This window comes from Momordica charantia, assembly GCF_013281855.1.
Source record: "Momordica charantia cultivar OHB3-1 chromosome 5 unlocalized genomic scaffold, Mcharantia_2.0 BLBB01000005.1, whole genome shotgun sequence".
NCBI classification, from domain to species: Eukaryota; Viridiplantae; Streptophyta; class Magnoliopsida; order Cucurbitales; family Cucurbitaceae; genus Momordica; species Momordica charantia.
Genome location: NW_028275163.1, coordinates 22,373,303 through 22,392,518, shown reverse-complemented (window position 1 = coordinate 22,392,518; position 19,216 = coordinate 22,373,303). Strand labels below are relative to the sequence as shown.

Below are 19,216 nucleotides of genomic sequence, written 5' to 3'. Positions count from 1 at the left end.
AAATGACAAAAATATTTTAAAAATAAATAGACCAAAATAAACTAACATAAAAAATATATAGACCGAAATAATATTTAATAATTATATTAACTCCAAGAGATTGAATTTAAAGATTATTAATGCAATGGTTGAACATGCTCTTCATGTGTATATCATATTGTTGGGAACCCAATCCCCATTCACTATCTTTCTTAAATTCTTGTTGAAGGGGAAATTTTGCAATAAAGGAGAGATTAGAAAATATCAATTACCAGCTTAATGTGTGTTCGATGACCTTCTATTATTGTCAAAATCACTTTTCATCGATGATGTTTGGTAAATTAAAAAATTAATTTTAAAAAAGTTTAAAATCACTTTAAATTAATTTTAAAGGTAGTAATTTTGAAAAATCAATCATATTTAAATCTCTATTTTCAAAATCACTAATGTCATTCCAAAATACACCCTTAGTGAAAACAATTGCGTGACAAATTTTCTAAAAGATTTTTAAGTGTTCCTTCCTTTAGTAACATTTTTGTTTTTTGTTTCTTGCTTTTAGTTTTATTGAGATTCTTAATCATTTGACAATTATGTAGGTGGCTTATTTCTCATTGTTTTTAAATGTTACTAAAATTATATAAAAAGTCTGAAAAAAAACAAGTTTCTTTCCGACGGAATCAAGTTTCCTTAATTTTTTTAAAAAATAAAAAATAATTACCGAATGTAATCATATTTTTCTATATTAAAAAAAAGGAGGAAACATAAATTTTAAAAATGTCTAATGGTCTTTTTAACTTCTTTCACTATTCAATTTTGCTTGCCAAGTCTTTATCACACATTTTAAAATTCACAAACCTTGTAGCTAATAGGCACAAAATGTAACCTTGTGTCAATATATTCTTTAATTTAAAAAAACAAATGTTAGATCAATTAGACCTGAAATAAACGTTCATGAATTTATTAGATACTTCTAAAGTTAAGAATCTGTTAGATACAAAATTGAAACTTTATAGCCTATTTAAAAAAATTTTAGAATCTCTTGAACACGACTTTGAAAACGAAAAACTAAATTTATATATTTTTTTATAATATCCCAAATTGTCCAGGCCAACTTCAACCACATGACCTTACAACATTTAGTGTCCAGAAACACATCAGAATTATTAATTCTGAAGGTAGATAACCAAACTTGTCATTTAAAAAATAAAAACAATAAAATAAAACAAAAAAGAGTGCATTTAGAGGGGGAGAGATAATGACATGTAAATAAATGAGTGGTTCGTACAACGCATACAATAAAATTCCAACCTATTGTAATTTAAAGAGTTGATGAAAATTAGCTACTACATGTGATCACAAGAAATAAGTGAACGTGAATTATGTTACACGAAAAATTAATAGACATTTCTACCTGTATATTTAATTCAAACAATTAATTTTAACATATAATTTTAATTTCGATGAAATATATTACAGAGGGAAAAAAAATCATCAAATTTAACTTTAAATTTGAATGGGTAATTAATATCCTATTTAATAACCATTTCGTGTTTTATTTATGAATGGGCAATTAATACCGTGTTTAATAACCATTTGGTTTTTTATTTATGCTCTTAGAAATGAAGTTTAAAAATATTACCCTGCGTATATGCGATCATTTGTTTTATTATATATAGTTTTTACAAATATTTTCAAAATGTATACTATATTTTTGGAAAAAAAAAGTAGTCTATATTTTTGTTTTTAAAAATTGGTTAAAAATTTAGATATGTTTTTGAACGAGGTGAAAATTTTACTATTTAAATTATAAAAAAAAAGCATAAATTTTGAGGATAGAAAATTAAAAATAAAATGGTACCCTAATTTAATATATCCTCAAAATTTTAGATAGGAGCATAGCTAATTCATATAATATCATTCTAAAAATTGTTGATGGTCTGATCGTGTAGCCGTAACAACCGTTGATTCAAAAGAATTCTACTACAAAAAACACTAAATCTTAACCATAAAATTATGTCACAACTTAGCTAAAAATACTCCAAACATGACCATAAAAAACAAACACGTATGATAATAATCTCACCCAATAACAAAAATGATCATAGTAATCTCCAAAAAAAAAAAAGAAAATAAAGAAAGAATCTATGACTAATTGAAGGTACGAATTGACTGAAATTTGATGTTGTTTTTGGTGAAATTAAAATTTTAAAGTTACAATTAACTCATGAGTCGGATACAGGAGTGAAAAATGATTTTTTATCCTGAAAACTAAATAATAAATATAAAATTTCTTCTTAATTTTTCGAAACATTCATTTTGGTAAATATATTTTTAATTTTCGTTCATTTTAATCGATGTATTTTCAAAATGCCTATTTTTATCTTTATACTTTTAGAAGGCAACCAATTTAGTCCTTGTTTATAAAGTTTTCACAAATGTGTATACACAACGAGAACCTTATAATATAAATTTATGACTACATTTAACAACTTTAGTGAGTGAAATGTTATGCTAGAATTATGAGTGAAATAGATAAAATAAAAATATAGAAATGGAGATTTTGAAAATATAGGAACTAAAATAAAGAAAGCTTAATTTACCTAACCAAAACTTGGACATGTGAAGACTAACTTGGACATGTGAAGACTAAAATAGTATTTAACTTTTTCTCCCAATCATACTCAATTGCATGGTTTGGAAATAATAGGTTTGGAGAATTCCCTTTCCAAATTTAAAGCTTAAAATTTCAAAACTATTTACTAATAATGATTCTCCTTCGCTGAGGAGTAAGAACTTACACGAATTTATATAGACATTATCAAAATGATCACGGCAACTTTAAGTTGAGTACTATTCAAAACATATCTAGATAACATTGCACGTGTGTATTGTTTGTTAAATATCTCGTGACATTAATTGTTTAGCAAACCATCGAATATTAAGGGTAAATTTCAATGTCTACACAAGTAATGCCCAAATACTCTTTCCCATCATCCAAAATACGTATGAAATAGTCATTTTCGATTACCCTTTTTACCTTTAATTGGTAAGATATAAATTATTTTATTATTATGAGACATATACTCAAATAAACTCAATTAATCCTTTAATTTTCTCAAGTAACTTCCATAAGAATAAGGGAACTACAACAAATCAATCCTTCCTAGAAGAAGGATAATTATTGAAAAAAAATCATTTCTGACTATTTTTGTTCAAATAATTGCATTCTTTAGAGCTAGGGAAATTTCCAATTGTGGTAATGTTATATTATGAATGAAAAAAATAGTGTATATATGAATTTTTTAATTCCAGAATAACAATAATAAGTGCAACTCCAATTATCATGGTTGACAAATGACAATAATGCCCTCAATCGAAATAGTAGTATGTGTCAAAATGAAGGAGTTAGAAGTAATATTGTCTTTTGAAATTCGGCTTATTGGTTGTTGTAAGAGAAAAAAAGTTAGTGAATATACATTAAATTCATTTCAAGTAATTCTAGAAAACATAAAAAGGAATAAGAAAAAAGTTCATTTGGGCTACAAAAATAGTTAAAAAAGGTACACATCATTAATTATTTTAAATTAAAGTTTGAATACTATTTTTGTCGATTTACATTATGTTTTGGTTTCATTTTTGTCTATGTACTTTAAATATCTATTTTTAACTTTTGTTATTTTAATTTCTATATTTTTAAAAACGTTCATTTTGGTAGATAATTTTAATTAATAAGTTACGATTTTGGTCATTCATTTTTATTTTTATCTCACTTCTTTCGATCATAGTTTTAACGAGACACTTCATCCACTAAATTTTTTAAGATGTAGCCATAAATTTGTATTGAATGATTTCCATTGTATATAAATTTTATGATGAAATTCTAAAAAAAAAAAAGAAAAGAATGGAATTAATCACTTTTAAGAGTACAATAATTAAAACAGACATTTTGAGAATACGTATACTGAAGTGAACCAGAATTGAAAGTAAAAAGATAAAAATATTTTAAAAATATAAGGACAAAAATAAACTAACATAAAAAATACATAGATCAAAATAGTATTTAATAATTATATTAATTATATTAACAAGAGATTGAATTTAAAAATTATTAATGCAATGGTTGAACAATGCTCTTCATGTGTATATCATGTTCTTGTTGAAGCATAAGGCAGGAAATGGATGAGAGGAAATTTTGCAATAAAGTAGAGATTAGAAAATATCAATTACCAGCTTACATAAATTTAGTGAAAACATTAACACATTCACGCGCACGCAATGTCTCTGAATTTCATAAAAAAATTTATCTATTGTTTCGTAACATTTTTATTTTTCTTTCCTATTTTAGGACAATTATTTATGTTTTTTATTTCTAGTATTTTTAAACGTTTCTAAAATTATATAGAAAGATAAAAGAAAAATAGATTTTTTTATCATTTTTTCTTTTAAAAACAAGAAATAATTACCAAATGCAACGGATCCAAAATTTTTAATGTCTAATAGGTCCACAAAATTTAAAAGTGTCTAATAGGTCTTTTAACTTCATTATTATTCAATTTTGTCTACCGAGTTTTATTAGACATTTTTTAAATTCACAAACCTTGTAGCTATTAGGTACAAAATGTAATCTTCAGTCTAATAAATTTGTTAATTAAAAAAAAAACTGAATGTCAAATAAATCAGGAATCCATCAAATCTAAAATAAAAGTTCATAATTTAGGGTGAGTTGATAATCATAAAACAAAAATTTGTTTTCAGTGTTTTAAGATATATGTTTGATAACAGATTTGGTAATTGAATCTAAATTTAAAAAATTGTTTGTCTAGTATATATTTGTAAACTAGTAGCAGTTACAAACTAAATTTTAGTTTAATTTAAACTTATACTAATTAATTTATTAACATTTTTTTTAAATGTTGTAGAATTATTATTTTATAAGGTTATATAATTTAGAATACTTTATATTTTACCTGTTTTAATTTTAACAAACATAAAATGAGTTTATAATATGTAGTAATATATTTATCAAAGTTTTTATATTTTTAATGTAATCATGCATCTTAAAAATTTCAAATTCTGAATCTGAAAACACTAAAAATATAAAAAAATCGTTTTTAGAAATTCTACTGTTTGGATCACAGATTGAATCAATTTAATTCAATGAATTTGAAAACAAAAAATAAAATTCGAGTTTCCAACTAAACAGTCTAGTCTGACTTCGAAAATCGAATATGTGAAAAATAGGAACTATAAAAATAAAACAAAGAGAGAGCATTTTAGGGAGTTGCCCACGTAAGGTACAAAGTACAAATTACGTGTAAATAAATGAGTTGTTCGTACAATGCATACATTAAAATTCCAACCTATTCTAATTTAAAGAGTTGATGTAAATTAACTAATACATTATTCAACCCATATTTACACAAGCTAATAAATGTATTTATGATGTTACATTTGATCGCAAGAAATAAGTGAACGTGACTTGTGTTATACGAAAAATTAATAGACATTTCTACCTATATATTTAATTCAAACAATTAATTTTAACCTAAACTTTTAATTTCGAGGAGATATATACGAAGGAAAAAAATCATCAAATTTAACTTTAAATTTAAATGGCTAGTTAACACCCTCTTTTATAATTATTTCATTTTTTATTTATGTTTTTAAAAATTAAGTTTAAAAATATTACTCTCACCTATACAATTATTTGTTCTGTTGTATAGTTTGTATAAACATTTTTAAAATCCATGTTAAATTTTGAAAACCGAAAAAAAGTAGTTTATATTTTTGTTTTTGATATTTCCTACAAAATTTAGATATGTTTTCAAATGAGGTGACAAAATTATTATTTAAATTATAGAAAAAAGACAAACGTAGATCTTTTTTTTTTTTATAATTTAACTCACAACCTGTTGGTTGAAGATATATGTCAACTAGTGGTAAGTATCACTTTGACACGCGAGGTAGGAATTCAAAATGCCATAACCATATGAATTATATCCAAGTCAATATTTCACGTGGAACGAAAATTTCTTCCATTGATTTAAAAATTTTAACCGTAGAACCTATAATTAATTTAATTAATCAAAATAAAAAAATTGTTAGTTTAGTCTATAATTTCAAAATAATTCAACAGGAAAAAAAGAAAAAATTGATCTCTCAACTTGAATGTTCGATGTCATTTTTTAAATATCAATCCAAAGGTTTACACAAAAAAGAAAAAAACGCCTTTCTGATATTTTCTCTTTTAAGGATTAAACAAATTAATTACATTGATTCTTATAAATTTGTCCAGGCAGAGGCCGTGCATTATCGGGCCACACCCGGCCCAACATCTGTTTCGGAACATGGGCTTTGAGAGCCTCTAGGCCAGGACATAAATTTGTTATTACAAGAAAAGTTGGGGGTCAAAACGGACATTAAACCCAAATCTCCAGGGCATTTCTGTCAAATGAAAACAAGGTGGATGGAACGCGATCTGGACCGTCGGATCAACGTTTCCCAACGTCTATCCCGTCGATCTATTAGACGGTAGACACAGAGCGGCTTTCCAAAATTCAAATTCTTGCTTCCATCCCGCCTGTTCTTATTTCGGAGCGTCACAGAGGGAGAGAGAGAGAGAGAGAGAGAGAGAGAGAGAGAGAGAGAGAGAGAGAGAGAGAGAGAGAGAGAGAGAGAGAAGACGCCATTAGAGAGAGACATCGAAGAATCAGAGCAGATCTAGTTTTTGTAGGTGACGAACTCACAACTCTGCTATTTCTTCACTACATTGATTCTCTATTCCTCGCCGCCGATCAAAATGGCTGGTCGTCACGAGAAGGAGAAGGGGGTAAATGTTCAGGTTCTTCTACGATGCAGGTATCCGATGGATTTTTCTCAACCTCCTCTGATGGTTTAGTTGAATTTCTTTTCGTAATGTTGTCTTAATCTCGTCGGACTCGCCCCCCCTTTTTTTGCAGGCCTTTTAGCGATGAAGAACTAAGAAGTAACGCACCGCAAGTCGTCACTTGCAATGACTTTTCTAGAGAGGTGACGGTGTCTCAAAATATTGCCGGAAAGCATTTTGATAGGGTTTTTACTTTCGATAAGGTACTCAGTTCTAAAGTGTTGGGATTTTACTTTTCAATTCTGTTTGTACCTTCAATCCGCCAGGAAAGAGAACTCGGCACCTTGGATGCATCATTTTCATATCTTTTTGAACATTTCTTTGATTTAGCTTGGGGGTGGTGCAAATCTTAATTTCAATTTATGGTTCTTGTTTGCTGGTTTGCCTTAGGTTTTCGGTCCTTCTGCTAAGCAGAGAGACCTTTACGAGCAAGCAGTAGTTCCCATAGTCAATGAAGTGTTAGAAGGCTTCAATTGTACAATTTTTGCGTATGGCCAAACTGGTACAGGGAAAACCTACACAATGGAAGGGGAATGCAAAAGATCAAAGGTAATTTATAGGGCTACCTGATATTGGTGCTCTTGATTCCTATTTGGTTGATTAGTTCTGTTAATTTGATCTTGTAATATAGCAGAGTGGTCCAAATGGAGAGTTGCCTCCGGAAGCAGGAGTTATACCTAGAACCGTGAAGCAGATTTTTGACACTCTAGAGGGCCAGTGTGCAGAGTACAGCGTGAAGGTTACTTTCTTGGAGTTGTACAATGAGGAGATTACGGATTTACTTGCTCCAGAGGAGATTACAAAAGTTGCTTTGGAGGAGAAGCAGAAAAAGCAACTACCCTTAATGGAGGATGGCAAAGGGGGTGTTCTTGTGAGAGGTCTAGAGGAGGAAATTGTTACTAGTGCCAGTGAAATTTTTACCTTACTTGAACGAGGATCGGCAAAACGTCGCACTGCAGAAACATTGTTAAATAAGCAATCAAGGTATCATCTTAGCTTTAAGTCAGTCTTTGATATCGTCTTTGTCTTGCTAGTTTCTGTAGATAAGTTAAATTGTTTCAAAATGATCATGTTCTTTGGTATTTCAGTCGGTCACATTCTCTCTTTTCCATAACAATACACATTAAGGAAGCAACACCAGAAGGTGAAGAACTGATTAAATGTGGCAAGCTGAATTTGGTGGATCTGGCTGGATCAGAAAACATATCTCGTTCTGGTGCCCGAGAGGTAGCAGAAGTTTCAATTGTTTTCTCTGTAGTAAAACTAAAGATATGGTGTCCGTTGTGTTTTTAATTCTTAGTTATGATGATACAGGGTCGTGCTAGAGAAGCCGGGGAGATCAATAAAAGTTTATTAACATTGGGGCGAGTGATCAATGCTCTAGTAGAGCATCTTGGGCATATCCCATATAGGTTAGCTGCTAGTGGCACTGCTTTGATGAGCTCTTATGATGTTTCATCTCTTTTTCATTCCACATTACAATTCTCAATAACTATCTATCCAACTTCAGGGATAGCAAGCTCACACGGTTGCTCAGAGATTCACTTGGAGGAAGAACCAAGACTTGCATAATTGCCACAGTGTCTCCAGCTGTTCATTGTCTTGAAGAAACATTGAGTACGCTAGATTATGCCCACAGGGCCAAAAATATTAAGAATAAGCCAGAGGTTCGATCTACTTTTCGTTTTTCAGTGTTTGTAATCATAAGATTATGCCAAATGCTTTTCCCTGAAAATTCTCATTTTGATTTTTGTTGGAAACTTTTAGCTTTGAGCTTTGTGCGTTAATTAAATTTGAAGAGTTTGGGTTGATTGGCCTAAACTTATGCCTTTTTTCATTTCCCTGTAATTTTGTTAGGTAAATCATAAAATGATGAAATCTACCCTTATCAAGGATCTAAGTTTGTGTAGATTGGCTTTTTGCAAGTTCTAAACTTGTGCCGTTTTTCATTTCCCTGTTATTTTGTTAGGTAAATCAAAAAATGATGAAATCTACCCTTATCAAGGATCTCTATGGTGAAATTGACCGTTTGAAGGCAGGTGAGATGGCTTGGATTTGCTTTTCGATGTCGATAGTTAAGTAGTTGGGTTTTATCTTACCCTTATCTGCTAACGGAGCGAGTGAAACACTGTCCTTATTTCCCAGAGGTTTATGCCGCTCGTGAAAAGAATGGTGTTTATATCCCAAAGGAACGATACCAACAAGAGGAGAGTGAGAGAAAGGTTGGGCTATTTTTATTTTTTAACATTTCGTTATCATCTCTTTTGGTGTTCTTCACGCCGACTCTTCTTATTCTCCTTTATTATCATATATTATTATTTATTTTAATTGTTTTTTTTTGTTGGAATGTTCTTTGAATTTGTACTAACTGCATTTATTTGTATATTATTTGTCCTGTTTGGAGAGTGGATTTTTTCAGCTTCGTTGGAATATTTCTTATTTTTGTTAGCATGAAAACCTTTATAAGTCTTCTTTACAAGTGTCTTTTCGCTTTCTTAGGCAATGGCCGACCAGATTGAGCAAATGGGAGTGACAATTGAAACTTATCAGAAGGTGGCTCATTTTACTTAAGCTTATATTGCAATTGCTGTTCTTGCATTCGTTACTAATGGCCAATTATTTAAACAGCAATTAGAGGAATTACAAGACAAAAATAATATTCAAGCAGCACATTGCTCGGATTTGAGCAAAAAACTTGATTCTACGGAGGTGAGTTTTTTACCTATCAGCTGTGAAATTTGACGTTTGCTTTACGTTGGTCTAATTAGTCACTTGAATAATACAGAAAACTCTATGTCAAACGCAAAAGTTGCTTATGAACGCTGAGGAAGAGTTGAAGAAATGTAATTATTTTTTGAAGGAAAAAGATTTTATTATTTCTGAGCAGAGAAAAGCAGGTACTTATATATCTCTACTTCTTTGCATTTTGATACTTTACGAGTATAGAACTTTAATTTGAACGTGCAAAACAGAGAATGCTTTGGCTCATCAAGCATGCGTTCTTCGCTCGGATCTGGAGAAGGCTCTTCAAGATAATGCTTCATTGTTTATGAAAATTGGTCAGTTAGTGATGTCATCTACCACTTATACTATCTTTACTATTAACTTAAATTGGCTAACTTATGTTGAAATATTATAAAATATAGGTAGAGAGGATAAGCTAAATACAGAGAATCGAGCAGTAGTTGATAATTATCAAATTGAGCTTGCACAACAAATTGGCTCTGTTTGCAATATGGTTTCGACGTCCTTGTCTCGACAGAATGAACATCTTCAATGTGTTGAAAAGATATGTCATTCTTTTCTCGGCAAACATGAAAAGGTATTAGAAAGAAGTATGAACCTTGTGAATTATGATCGAATGGTAATAAAGTAGCTTGTTGTTTTTGTTGAAGTTGTCATTTTGACATTATGGTATTGTTGTCTTTTAGGCAATTATGGACATGAAGAAAAAATTGTCTTCATCCAGGACGTTATATGTCTCCCATATTGAGGCATTGCAAAATGTTGTTCGCTTGCACAAAGCCAACTCAAATGCCACTTTAGAAGATATTACCGTTTTGGCTTCTTCTAGTGCCAGCTCTATTGAAGAAGTATGTAGAAGATTTTATTTCTTACTGTTATTGTCAGATAATCTCATACATGATTTTTGTACTTTATATTTAATCTTTTTAATATCATAAGTAATATGCGAAGTAACTTGCATTGAAGTTGATATCTCTCGCAAATTAGTTTCTGACAGCAGAGGCTCGTGAAGCATCTACGACACTGGACAATCTTCAGAGTACCCTTTCAACTCATCAGAAAGAAATGGCTCTGTTTGCAAGGGAATTGCGACAGGTTCTTCCTTCTCTCCACAGTTGACCACTCATTTTTGTTACTGTTTTGTCTTTTTTAATAGTGTCTGTCGTCATATATATTCAGCTTCACAAGATCTGTGTGAAAAATGTTTTGCGTGCCATATTTTGTTACTCATTATTATTTTTATTGATATATGAAACTCCTTATATCTTTTTTGTTGATTTCAAATTGAACAGAGGTTCCATGTTACTATTGATCAAACGAAGAGTATTTCTGAATATATTGAAGAATTCCTCACTAAGCTGACCGAAGAATCAAAGAGACTGGGAAATCATGCAGCAGAGGCTGAAGAGATCCAGATGAAAAGCATTGCAGAATTCCAAAAAGTTTATGAGGTGTGGTATACCGTATACATTTCCTTACCTAAATAGGTTTTAGGTATACATAGAAATTTATTTGATGTTTTGTTTTTCTTTTACAGGAGCAATCAAGATCTGATGCGGAGAAACTTATAGCTGATATGACCAATTTGGTGTCTTGTCACATTCGTCGTCAAAAAGAACTGGTATGTAAAAAGAAACTTATGATGTGAAATTTTGCAGTAGGGAAATAGATTTTCACTTAATGATTGGTGCAACAGGTGGATGCAAGGCTCACTGGTCTTCAAGAAACTGCCAGTGTAAACAAGACGTTTTTGGATGGATATATTTTCTCAATGGAAGGTATGGCTACAGATGCAAAGCGCAAATGGCAGGTGTTTGCTACACAAACTGAGAATGAGACAAGAGACAGTGCTGACTTTTCTGCTGCTAAACATTGTCGGATGGAAGCACTTCTGCAGCAGTGGCAAGTTTTTAGTCTTCATTATGATTTTGTTGGATCATAGTTGCCCTGTTCTAATATAGGTTTCCCTCCCAAAATCTTATGCAGTGTAAGTACTACAGAATCGGCTCTCAAGCAGTGGAACAGAACACAAGAGTCTTTGAATGACATGGGAAGTAAACATGTTTCAGATGTGGTCTCAGTTGTGAGGTAAGAGTCAACAACTTTCGTTAATTACTTGACATTGATTTTCATGCTTTTGAAGTTTTAAAGCACGAGCACTTTAATTTGGGCAACGTGTTCATGTTGGACATGCTGATACACTCTGACACTTATTGGACGCATATCAGATACTCGTTAGCTTGATAAATGTGATTACAATATTTGTACAAAGTGAATATAGACCTGAAACTTGTTAAACACGTACTTGTCAAGCATAAGAAAAATATATAAACAATAATACAAGTCAAAATAATAAATTTGGAAAGAAAAGTACATCAAACTCATTGTTTTAACATAAAAATGCATAGAGGTTTAAAAATTTGATTTACTTAATAAAATTCTATACTTTAATAAATGTGTGCTTCCAGTATTTGTGTCCTAAATTTTTAGAAAATGACGTATCACTGTATTCGTATTGTGTCATATTTTAATCTTTTTTAAAATTGATGTAATGATTCATTTTTCTTTTACCAGAGGTGCTTGTGATAGTAATGAGCAACATGATGCTGAGATCACTTCTGAGCGATCTGCAGCTGAGCAAGACATGATGGCGAACATTGAAGATACTCTCCAACAAGTTGATGGTGAGTACTCTAGATTCCCAATTTTTTAAGCACGGTCATCATTTTAAGTATAATATTGAAACCGAAACTTGATACAAGTATCTACCTAATTCTTCTTATAGTTGACATTTTTTGACTGATAATCCAAATTTAGTTCTATTTTCCAAAATATTAACCATGCCATGTCTGTTGATGCTTTGGTTGGTAGGCTTTTCTGAACAAGAGCGTGGTTCTATCTCTGGTATATTAGATACTGTCAAAACTCATACAGATACAATTGAGGCTTTCCGGGATGGTCACTCTTGCCAAGTTTCTGCCATTGAAGAAAAGGCGAAAGATACATTTCGGCAGCAGTACTCGGTGAGTTATTACTATTAAAAGCGGATTACTAAACATGTTTCTGTTTTTTTTTTCAATAAAAAAGGAAAAAAGAAACAAAAAACGAGAAACAAGAATCAAAGAAGGTTACCAACTAAACATGCCCTGAATAAATAGTAGTAGTTTCTTTCCCTCTCATTTTCCACAAATTCAATGGCTCTCTTAAATTTGCTGATCCAACATTCACAGAAAATATGATTTCTTTTGTCATGAATCTTCAAGTTCTGTGGAACTTCTAGCTTTCTAATGCTAGTTTTGGCTTAGTCAATAAGCTCTCTTTAGCTCTTTCAGCACTTGAAACTATACATCTCTCTAAAACAAAATCTTCTCAAATGTGGTATTTAGGACTATGAGCCAACTGGTAGCACCCCAGCACGATGTGAACCAGACGTTCCGAGCAAGAGTACGATCGAGTCGCTCCGTGCCATGCCAATGGAAGCTCTTGTTGAGGAATTCCGGGAAAACCATTCTTGTGAATCATTGAGTAATGGAAAGGAACTGAAACCATCACTTATACCGCGAGCACCGCTTTTGGAGCGCAACTGATCGGCAATGTGGTATGGTAGAAGAATCAAAATCTGCTGGGAAGTTGAGTATTTGTAACTGTATTTCTACTGTAAACTGTTATTTGTTGTTACTACTAGAAAGAAAATTTACTACAGGGCTGGATGATGCAGAAGAAGAGGGTGGGTGGGGAGGAGGAAATACACAGTAAAAAAGTGTGGTGGAGGGTTAAGAATTAATAAATCTCGTCTTGAGATTTACCAAGGAAATGGGGCTCTGTTATTGGAATGAATGAATGAATGTATATTAAGGCAAAATGTCCTCCATTTAAATCTTTATTTTTCAGAAATACAAGATTGTTGTAGTTTAGGGGAAGATTCTTTGATCAAAATAGTGTTTTTTTTGCCTACTTCTATGTTCTCTTTGTGCTTTATTTGTGTTTTGAAGTGACAAATTCAATTGAATCGGGGTTAAAATGTATTGTTGTGGATTAAATCTACTTGAGTTGGGATTTTGTCAATTTTAAATGTTTTTTTTATACAAGGATTCTCATTTTTTGGATTGAAAATCACATTTGGTATCTAAATTATAATATAGTTTTTTCACTTTAAAAATATTGATAACAATTTAGTCTTTGAATTTTAGTATATAACTATTTAGTTTTTGTAGTTTAAAATTTGCAACAATTTATTTTTTATGGTAAGAAATATTTTATGATTTAATGAGGTTTATATTACGTAGATGGATAAGATGATGAGGACAATGTGCTTATAAACTACCAGGCTAAATTGTTACATAATAAAAGTCATCAATGAGATTTTTTACGACTTAGATTAAATTATTATAAATTTTAAATTACAAGTACTAAATTGTCGTGTACTAAAAAAATTTTAGATATCAAATTATTATTGGTTTGAAAGTACTAGTAGAAAATTAAATTAAAATTCAAAAATTAATTGTTACTCAAATAAAAAGTAAAAGGAAAGATGATTAAAAAACTAAATCAAGAGGTTCTTTTTAAATCATAGAGATCATTTAATTAGCTAAAGTTGATGTTTTTTTGAATTCTCAATCTCAGTTGAGGGAAAAAAAGCACAACGAAATTAAAGTTAAGTAGGAACCGGTAGAAATTAAGGAAAGAGTACTCCTATCTTGAATAAGTACAATCTTATTTGAGAGATTTTAAAAAAGATAGGAGAAAATTTTTCATACTACTACGTAGTAGATACTTTCTTAAATTAAAATAAAGAGTCAATACGAACATAGTTGTAAATCAAATCGTTCTAAATAAAATGATGAATTTCAAGTGATAAAAAATATATTTATTGATTTACATGGTATATCCCTGTGGTAAAATTGAGCCGAAAACTATTTAATGGAAGTTATCAAATTTAGGGACTGAATTTAACTAAAATATATATAGTCTTTTTTGAAAAAAAATTTAGTATTATAGTAAAGTATATTTTCATCCCCGTTTAATTGAAAATTTCAATTTACCCGTGGAACCAGATTTCAGCTCTCGTGGTATATACTTGTCAAAAGAAAAAAGGAAAAAAAAAAAAAAAAGCTCTTTCTCATGGTGTATTTGAATTTAGTTTACGGGACCGCGATGCATTTTTAAAAAATCGTTAGCGGTTTCAAATTTCTCCGATTACCGCCATAATTCACATGCTCAGATCCAAAGGCCAGAGATTTTTCGTCAACCATGGAAAGCTTCGATTTTTCTCGGTTTCTGAAACAACAACAGCGGAAGAAACTTCTCTTTCTTCTTCCCTGTTCGATGTAAATAACCCCTCAAATGAACCGAACTTCTCTACCCAAGAATCCCAATCTTCTTTCCTTCTCCAATTTGACCCCAGACGATACATAACTGCGCTCCTGAGTTGCAGAAATCTCTTTCAAATCAGGCAAGTTCATGCCCGAATTGCTTCCAATGGCATATTCAGGAACCTCGCGATTGCTAATAAACTTCTTTTCGCGTATACCCAACATGGCGCCTTGGAGGATGCACGTGACCTGTTCGACAAAATGACTGAGAGAGACCCTTATAGCTGGAGTGTTATAATCGGTGGGTATGCCAAAATTGGGGATTTTTCTTCTTGTTTTGGGATGTTCAGGGAGCTTTTTCGTTGTGGGATGCCATTTGATAACTATACATTGCCCATTGTTATAAGGGCTTGCAGGGATTTGAAGGACTTGCAATTTGGAAGGCTCATTCACTGCGCCACTTTGAAATGTGGGTTGGATTATGACCATTTTGTTTGTGCATCTCTTGTTGATATGTATTCTAGATGTAGAGTGATTGATGACGCCCGCCAATTGTTTGATAAAATGCACAAGAGAGACCTTGTGACATGGACGGTTATGATTGGTGCCTTGGCTGAATGCAGTAGTGCTTTTGAGTCATTGGTTTTGTTTGATAGGATGAGAGATGAAGGTATTGTCCCGGATAAAGTGGCGTTGGTAACAGTTGTTTATGCTTGTGCAAAGTTGGGCGCCATGAATAAGGCCAGAGCAGTTCATGACTATATTAATGGAACTAAGTTTTCATTGGATGTAATTTTGGGAACGGCAATGATTGATATGTATGCGAAATGTGGAGATGTTGAATGGGCAAGGGAGATTTTCGATCAGATGCAAGTGAAGAATGTCATTACATGGAGTGCCATGATTGCAGCCTATGGATATCACGGGCAAGGTAGAGAAGCGCTCGAGTTATTCCCGATGATGTTAAGCAGCGGGATATTGCCAAATAGGATCACCTTTGTGTCATTGTTATATGCTTGTAGTCATGCCGGTCTAATTGAAGAGGGCCACAGATTTTTTTCCTTGATGTCAGACGAGTACGGTGTGAGACCAGATGTAAAACATTATACTTGCATGGTTGATCTCTTAGGTCGAGCAGGAAGGTTTGAGGAGGCCTTGAGATTGATAGAAAGCATGACAGTTGAGAAAGATGAGGGGCTATGGGGAGCATTGTTGGGGGCATGTCGGATTCATCGGCGTCTAGATTTGGCAGAAAGGGTGGCGAAGTCTCTTCTCGAGATGCAGCCTCAGAACCCAGGGCATTATGTATTGCTTTCAAATATATATGCAAATGCTGGCAAGTGGGAGGATATGGCAAAAACAAGAGATTTGATGACTAAGGGTGGATTAAAGAAGATTCCTGGTTGGACATGGATTGAGGTGGATGCAAAACTATATCAGTTCAGTGTTGGAGATAAAACACATCCCAGGTCAGGTGAGATTTATGAGAAGCTGAAACGATTGGGTGAGAAGCTCGAGTTCGCTGGCTATGTCCCGGATACGAATTATGTGCTGCATGATGTTGATGAGGAAGTGAAACAAGGACTTCTGTTTGCACATAGTGAAAAGTTGGCAATTGCATTTGGGTTAATAGCTATACCTCAAGACAATCCCATAAGGATTACAAAGAATCTTAGAGTTTGTGGTGACTGCCATACATTTTGCAAATTTGTATCATCTATTGAACAGAGAACGATTGTACTACGCGATGCCAACCGGTTTCACCACTTCAAGGACGGGGCTTGCTCGTGCAGGGATTATTGGTAATTGGCACTCTTCCAAGAGCCTCCTGGTCTGTAGTAGACGAAACCTTGAACTTCTATCAGATGCTTCTCCATCATTGAAGGTTAGTTTTTTTTTCTTTGTTATTTACTATACAACACAATCATTATTTGATTGGAAAGTTTGTCTTGAATATAGATGCCAATGCCGTTTTGTTATAGGATTTGTTAGAAGAGAATCATTATAGAACAATGAGATCTATTAGTCTGAATTCAACTGATAGTTGTTTCCTTAAGATAATTTATTCTATACGATGCTGAGGAATACTCTGTACAACTACTAAGATAGGACGGACCACTAACCTATGAATATAGCACTCGAGCAGTATTAATGGGGATTTTTGTTGTCCAGGACATATATATTCTAGATAGAGATTATAATCTTATTCTTCAAGTGATCTTCAACCAAAATAGTATTTAAAAACCTTAAATATTTTTGATCAATCGGGGTATTGGGGCTCCCTTCATTGCATTATGCTCATGGTCCACTCTCACTAATCCAAAGATTTCGCCCACTCTAAAGCTAGTTCCTGAACACACTAAGGAGTTGCAATTTTAAGTTTTCAAAGTAAGACTTGAATCCATAGCTTTAGAGGGTATTTCAACAAAATTGATGAGCAAGTGTTAAAAACTAATAATGCTGTAAAACAAGGGAAGATATTTCTTGGGTGCATGAGTTTGATCTTTCCTACCATAGATAGTATTGAAACTATTTTAAAGTCGAATGTATTTGAATTGGAGGAATCATCTTTTAAGAAGACTGCTTTTGAATTGTGTTAGAAATTGTCTTTAGGGAGAAGGTTCTGGACAACACTTAAAATTTCAAAAAAATCTTTGACAAATCCAAAATTCAAACAACAGAAACCTTTAGATTGCATTTCTTTCTCCAGAAGTAGCTGTCAACAAAGGAGGGGTTTTGCCTTTTAAATTTAAAATTGTTTCGGATTTCTCTTTTTGGAAGGAAATATTTACGTAATTTCCATGAATAGAATCAAACCTTATTCCATGGTATTTACATGATATTCCTCTTTCTTATTCTTAGCAAGTCCCCGAGAGGGCTTAGTTGATCCATGATTTATGTTTCGTCTTTTATTTTCTTTTGTTTTCATTTGTTTCGAGAGAAATATATTGATCAATTCCAATTCTTTCTTCTTCGTTATCAATTGAATTCATGGATTTAGTTTGAGCGTCAACTATAACCTTCTTCGGGATCTAATTTCATACCAACATCAAATTACCATATTATTGTTAATTCAATCAACTGTCTTACTTCTCAAAATAGTTTCATCAATTCTCCATTTTTACATTTTCTTTCCTCAGAGTATATTTGAAAGTACTTTTAGAGTGAATACAATGGGAATTAGAACTGGGAGATAGGAAATGAAATAAAACATTTGTATGACTAAAATCCCTCCAACCCAAATGAATAATGTACTCTTGTAATCTCTTGATAATATTCTTAGTATTTTCCTATTAATATTTTTATCCCCTCAAAAAGCCGGCATAGATCTAATTTTACTTATGTATCATAGATCTTCTCTTCTTTCGATAGATGTAGAACTATGTTGGTGTCCCCGATATGTTTTTTTTTCTTTTAACTTTTTTTTTTTGGCAAGAGGATTATGTAACTACAATACTATCGTACTATCTTTATCTTTATGTAGCTTCATCATTTAAAAAAAATTAAATTAGACCATAGGGAGAGGAAATGTGTCATTCTTATTGGGTTAGTATCGTAAATAGTCTTTCCATACCCACCCCAAAGTTTAAGCTCCGAAGAATTTTCTCCAACTATGATTATGAACCATTCGCTAAAGACCATCCTCGTAAGAAATGATTATATAAATGTTTTACAATTAAAATTCTTGATTTGTAGGTCTAATCAGGTCCATTTACCAACTTATAAAACCATGCTAAGAAACTCATTGTTGGAAAGTTTAATTTGACAAAAAATGCTTATACAAAATCAGCTAAACAAACGAATTGGATTTTATGATCAATAATTTAGTAAAGGAAGGAGTTAAGGCCATATAATGGAGTTAGGCGTGTGGTTCATTAAGCTGAAAGACAAGGTTGGGGTTCGAAATAGCCCAATTAAAGGTTAAATTAATCCTTCTGGTACAAAAAGAATACGATATTAGAAATGTGAGAATGGTAATTCAAACCTTTGAACTCCAGAAGATGTGACTAATATCTTAATCATTAAACTATATCCAAAATAATCGTAACCAATGAGGACGAACAAAGAAAAAAGATTCAAAATTTGGGATGAGAAGTGGGTTAAGTAGGACTATTTATTTCTCCACGTGCGATTCCTCCATTATAAATTTAGCCAACTTGTACCTTTAACGGTGAGTTAAAATCACTACATCGTTCGACACGTACACCTAAGGAACACTTGGAAATCCTAATTGATTAATTTAGTATTATAACATTTTTATTTACACCTAACTTTAAAATATATTATTAAAACA

At 31.9% G+C, this 19,216-nt stretch overlaps 1 protein-coding gene and 1 pseudogene across 2 annotated transcripts; both read left to right on the top strand.

Moving 5' to 3' along the window:
* Positions 1 to 6,565: 6,565 nt before the first annotated feature.
* On the top strand, positions 6,566 to 13,564 carry LOC111014333 (P-loop containing nucleoside triphosphate hydrolases superfamily protein). Of its 2 annotated transcripts, none has more exons than XM_022289021.2 (23): positions 6,566 to 6,837; positions 6,939 to 7,068; positions 7,256 to 7,414; positions 7,500 to 7,849; positions 7,954 to 8,092; positions 8,180 to 8,277; positions 8,376 to 8,532; positions 8,835 to 8,904; positions 9,011 to 9,087; positions 9,365 to 9,418; positions 9,494 to 9,574; positions 9,651 to 9,762; positions 9,838 to 9,924; positions 10,012 to 10,187; positions 10,297 to 10,458; positions 10,598 to 10,705; positions 10,903 to 11,061; positions 11,148 to 11,231; positions 11,307 to 11,512; positions 11,597 to 11,698; positions 12,185 to 12,294; positions 12,482 to 12,633; positions 12,997 to 13,564. In XM_022289021.2, exons 1-23 carry the CDS (start codon positions 6,779 to 6,781, stop codon positions 13,195 to 13,197), a joined length of 3,033 nt encoding a protein of 1,010 aa, XP_022144713.2. In that variant the 5' UTR covers positions 6,566 to 6,778; the 3' UTR covers positions 13,198 to 13,564. The 2 variants fall into 2 exon arrangements, with proteins under 2 accessions (XP_022144713.2, XP_022144712.2); XM_022289020.2 differs by having other exon boundaries at positions 7,497 to 7,849.
* Positions 13,565 to 14,655: 1,091 nt separating this feature from the next.
* LOC111014240 (pentatricopeptide repeat-containing protein At2g01510, mitochondrial pseudogene) lies at positions 14,656 to 16,983 on the top strand (annotated as a pseudogene).
* Positions 16,984 to 19,216: the final 2,233 nt, after the last annotated feature.

What these genes read in the sequence shown, in the direction of transcription:
- LOC111014333 (XM_022289020.2), top strand. Translation starts at nt 6,779, where the DNA reads ATGGCTGGTCGTCACGAGAAGGAGAAGGGGGTAAATGTTCAGGTTCTT. An exon ending in AATTGACCGTTTGAAGGCAG is followed by an intron (nt 8,905 to 9,010) that starts GTGAGATGGCTT and finishes CTTATTTCCCAG; the next exon opens with AGGTTTATGCCGCTCGTGAA. An exon ending in AAAAACTTGATTCTACGGAG is followed by an intron (nt 9,575 to 9,650) that starts GTGAGTTTTTTA and finishes TGAATAATACAG; the next exon opens with AAAACTCTATGTCAAACGCA.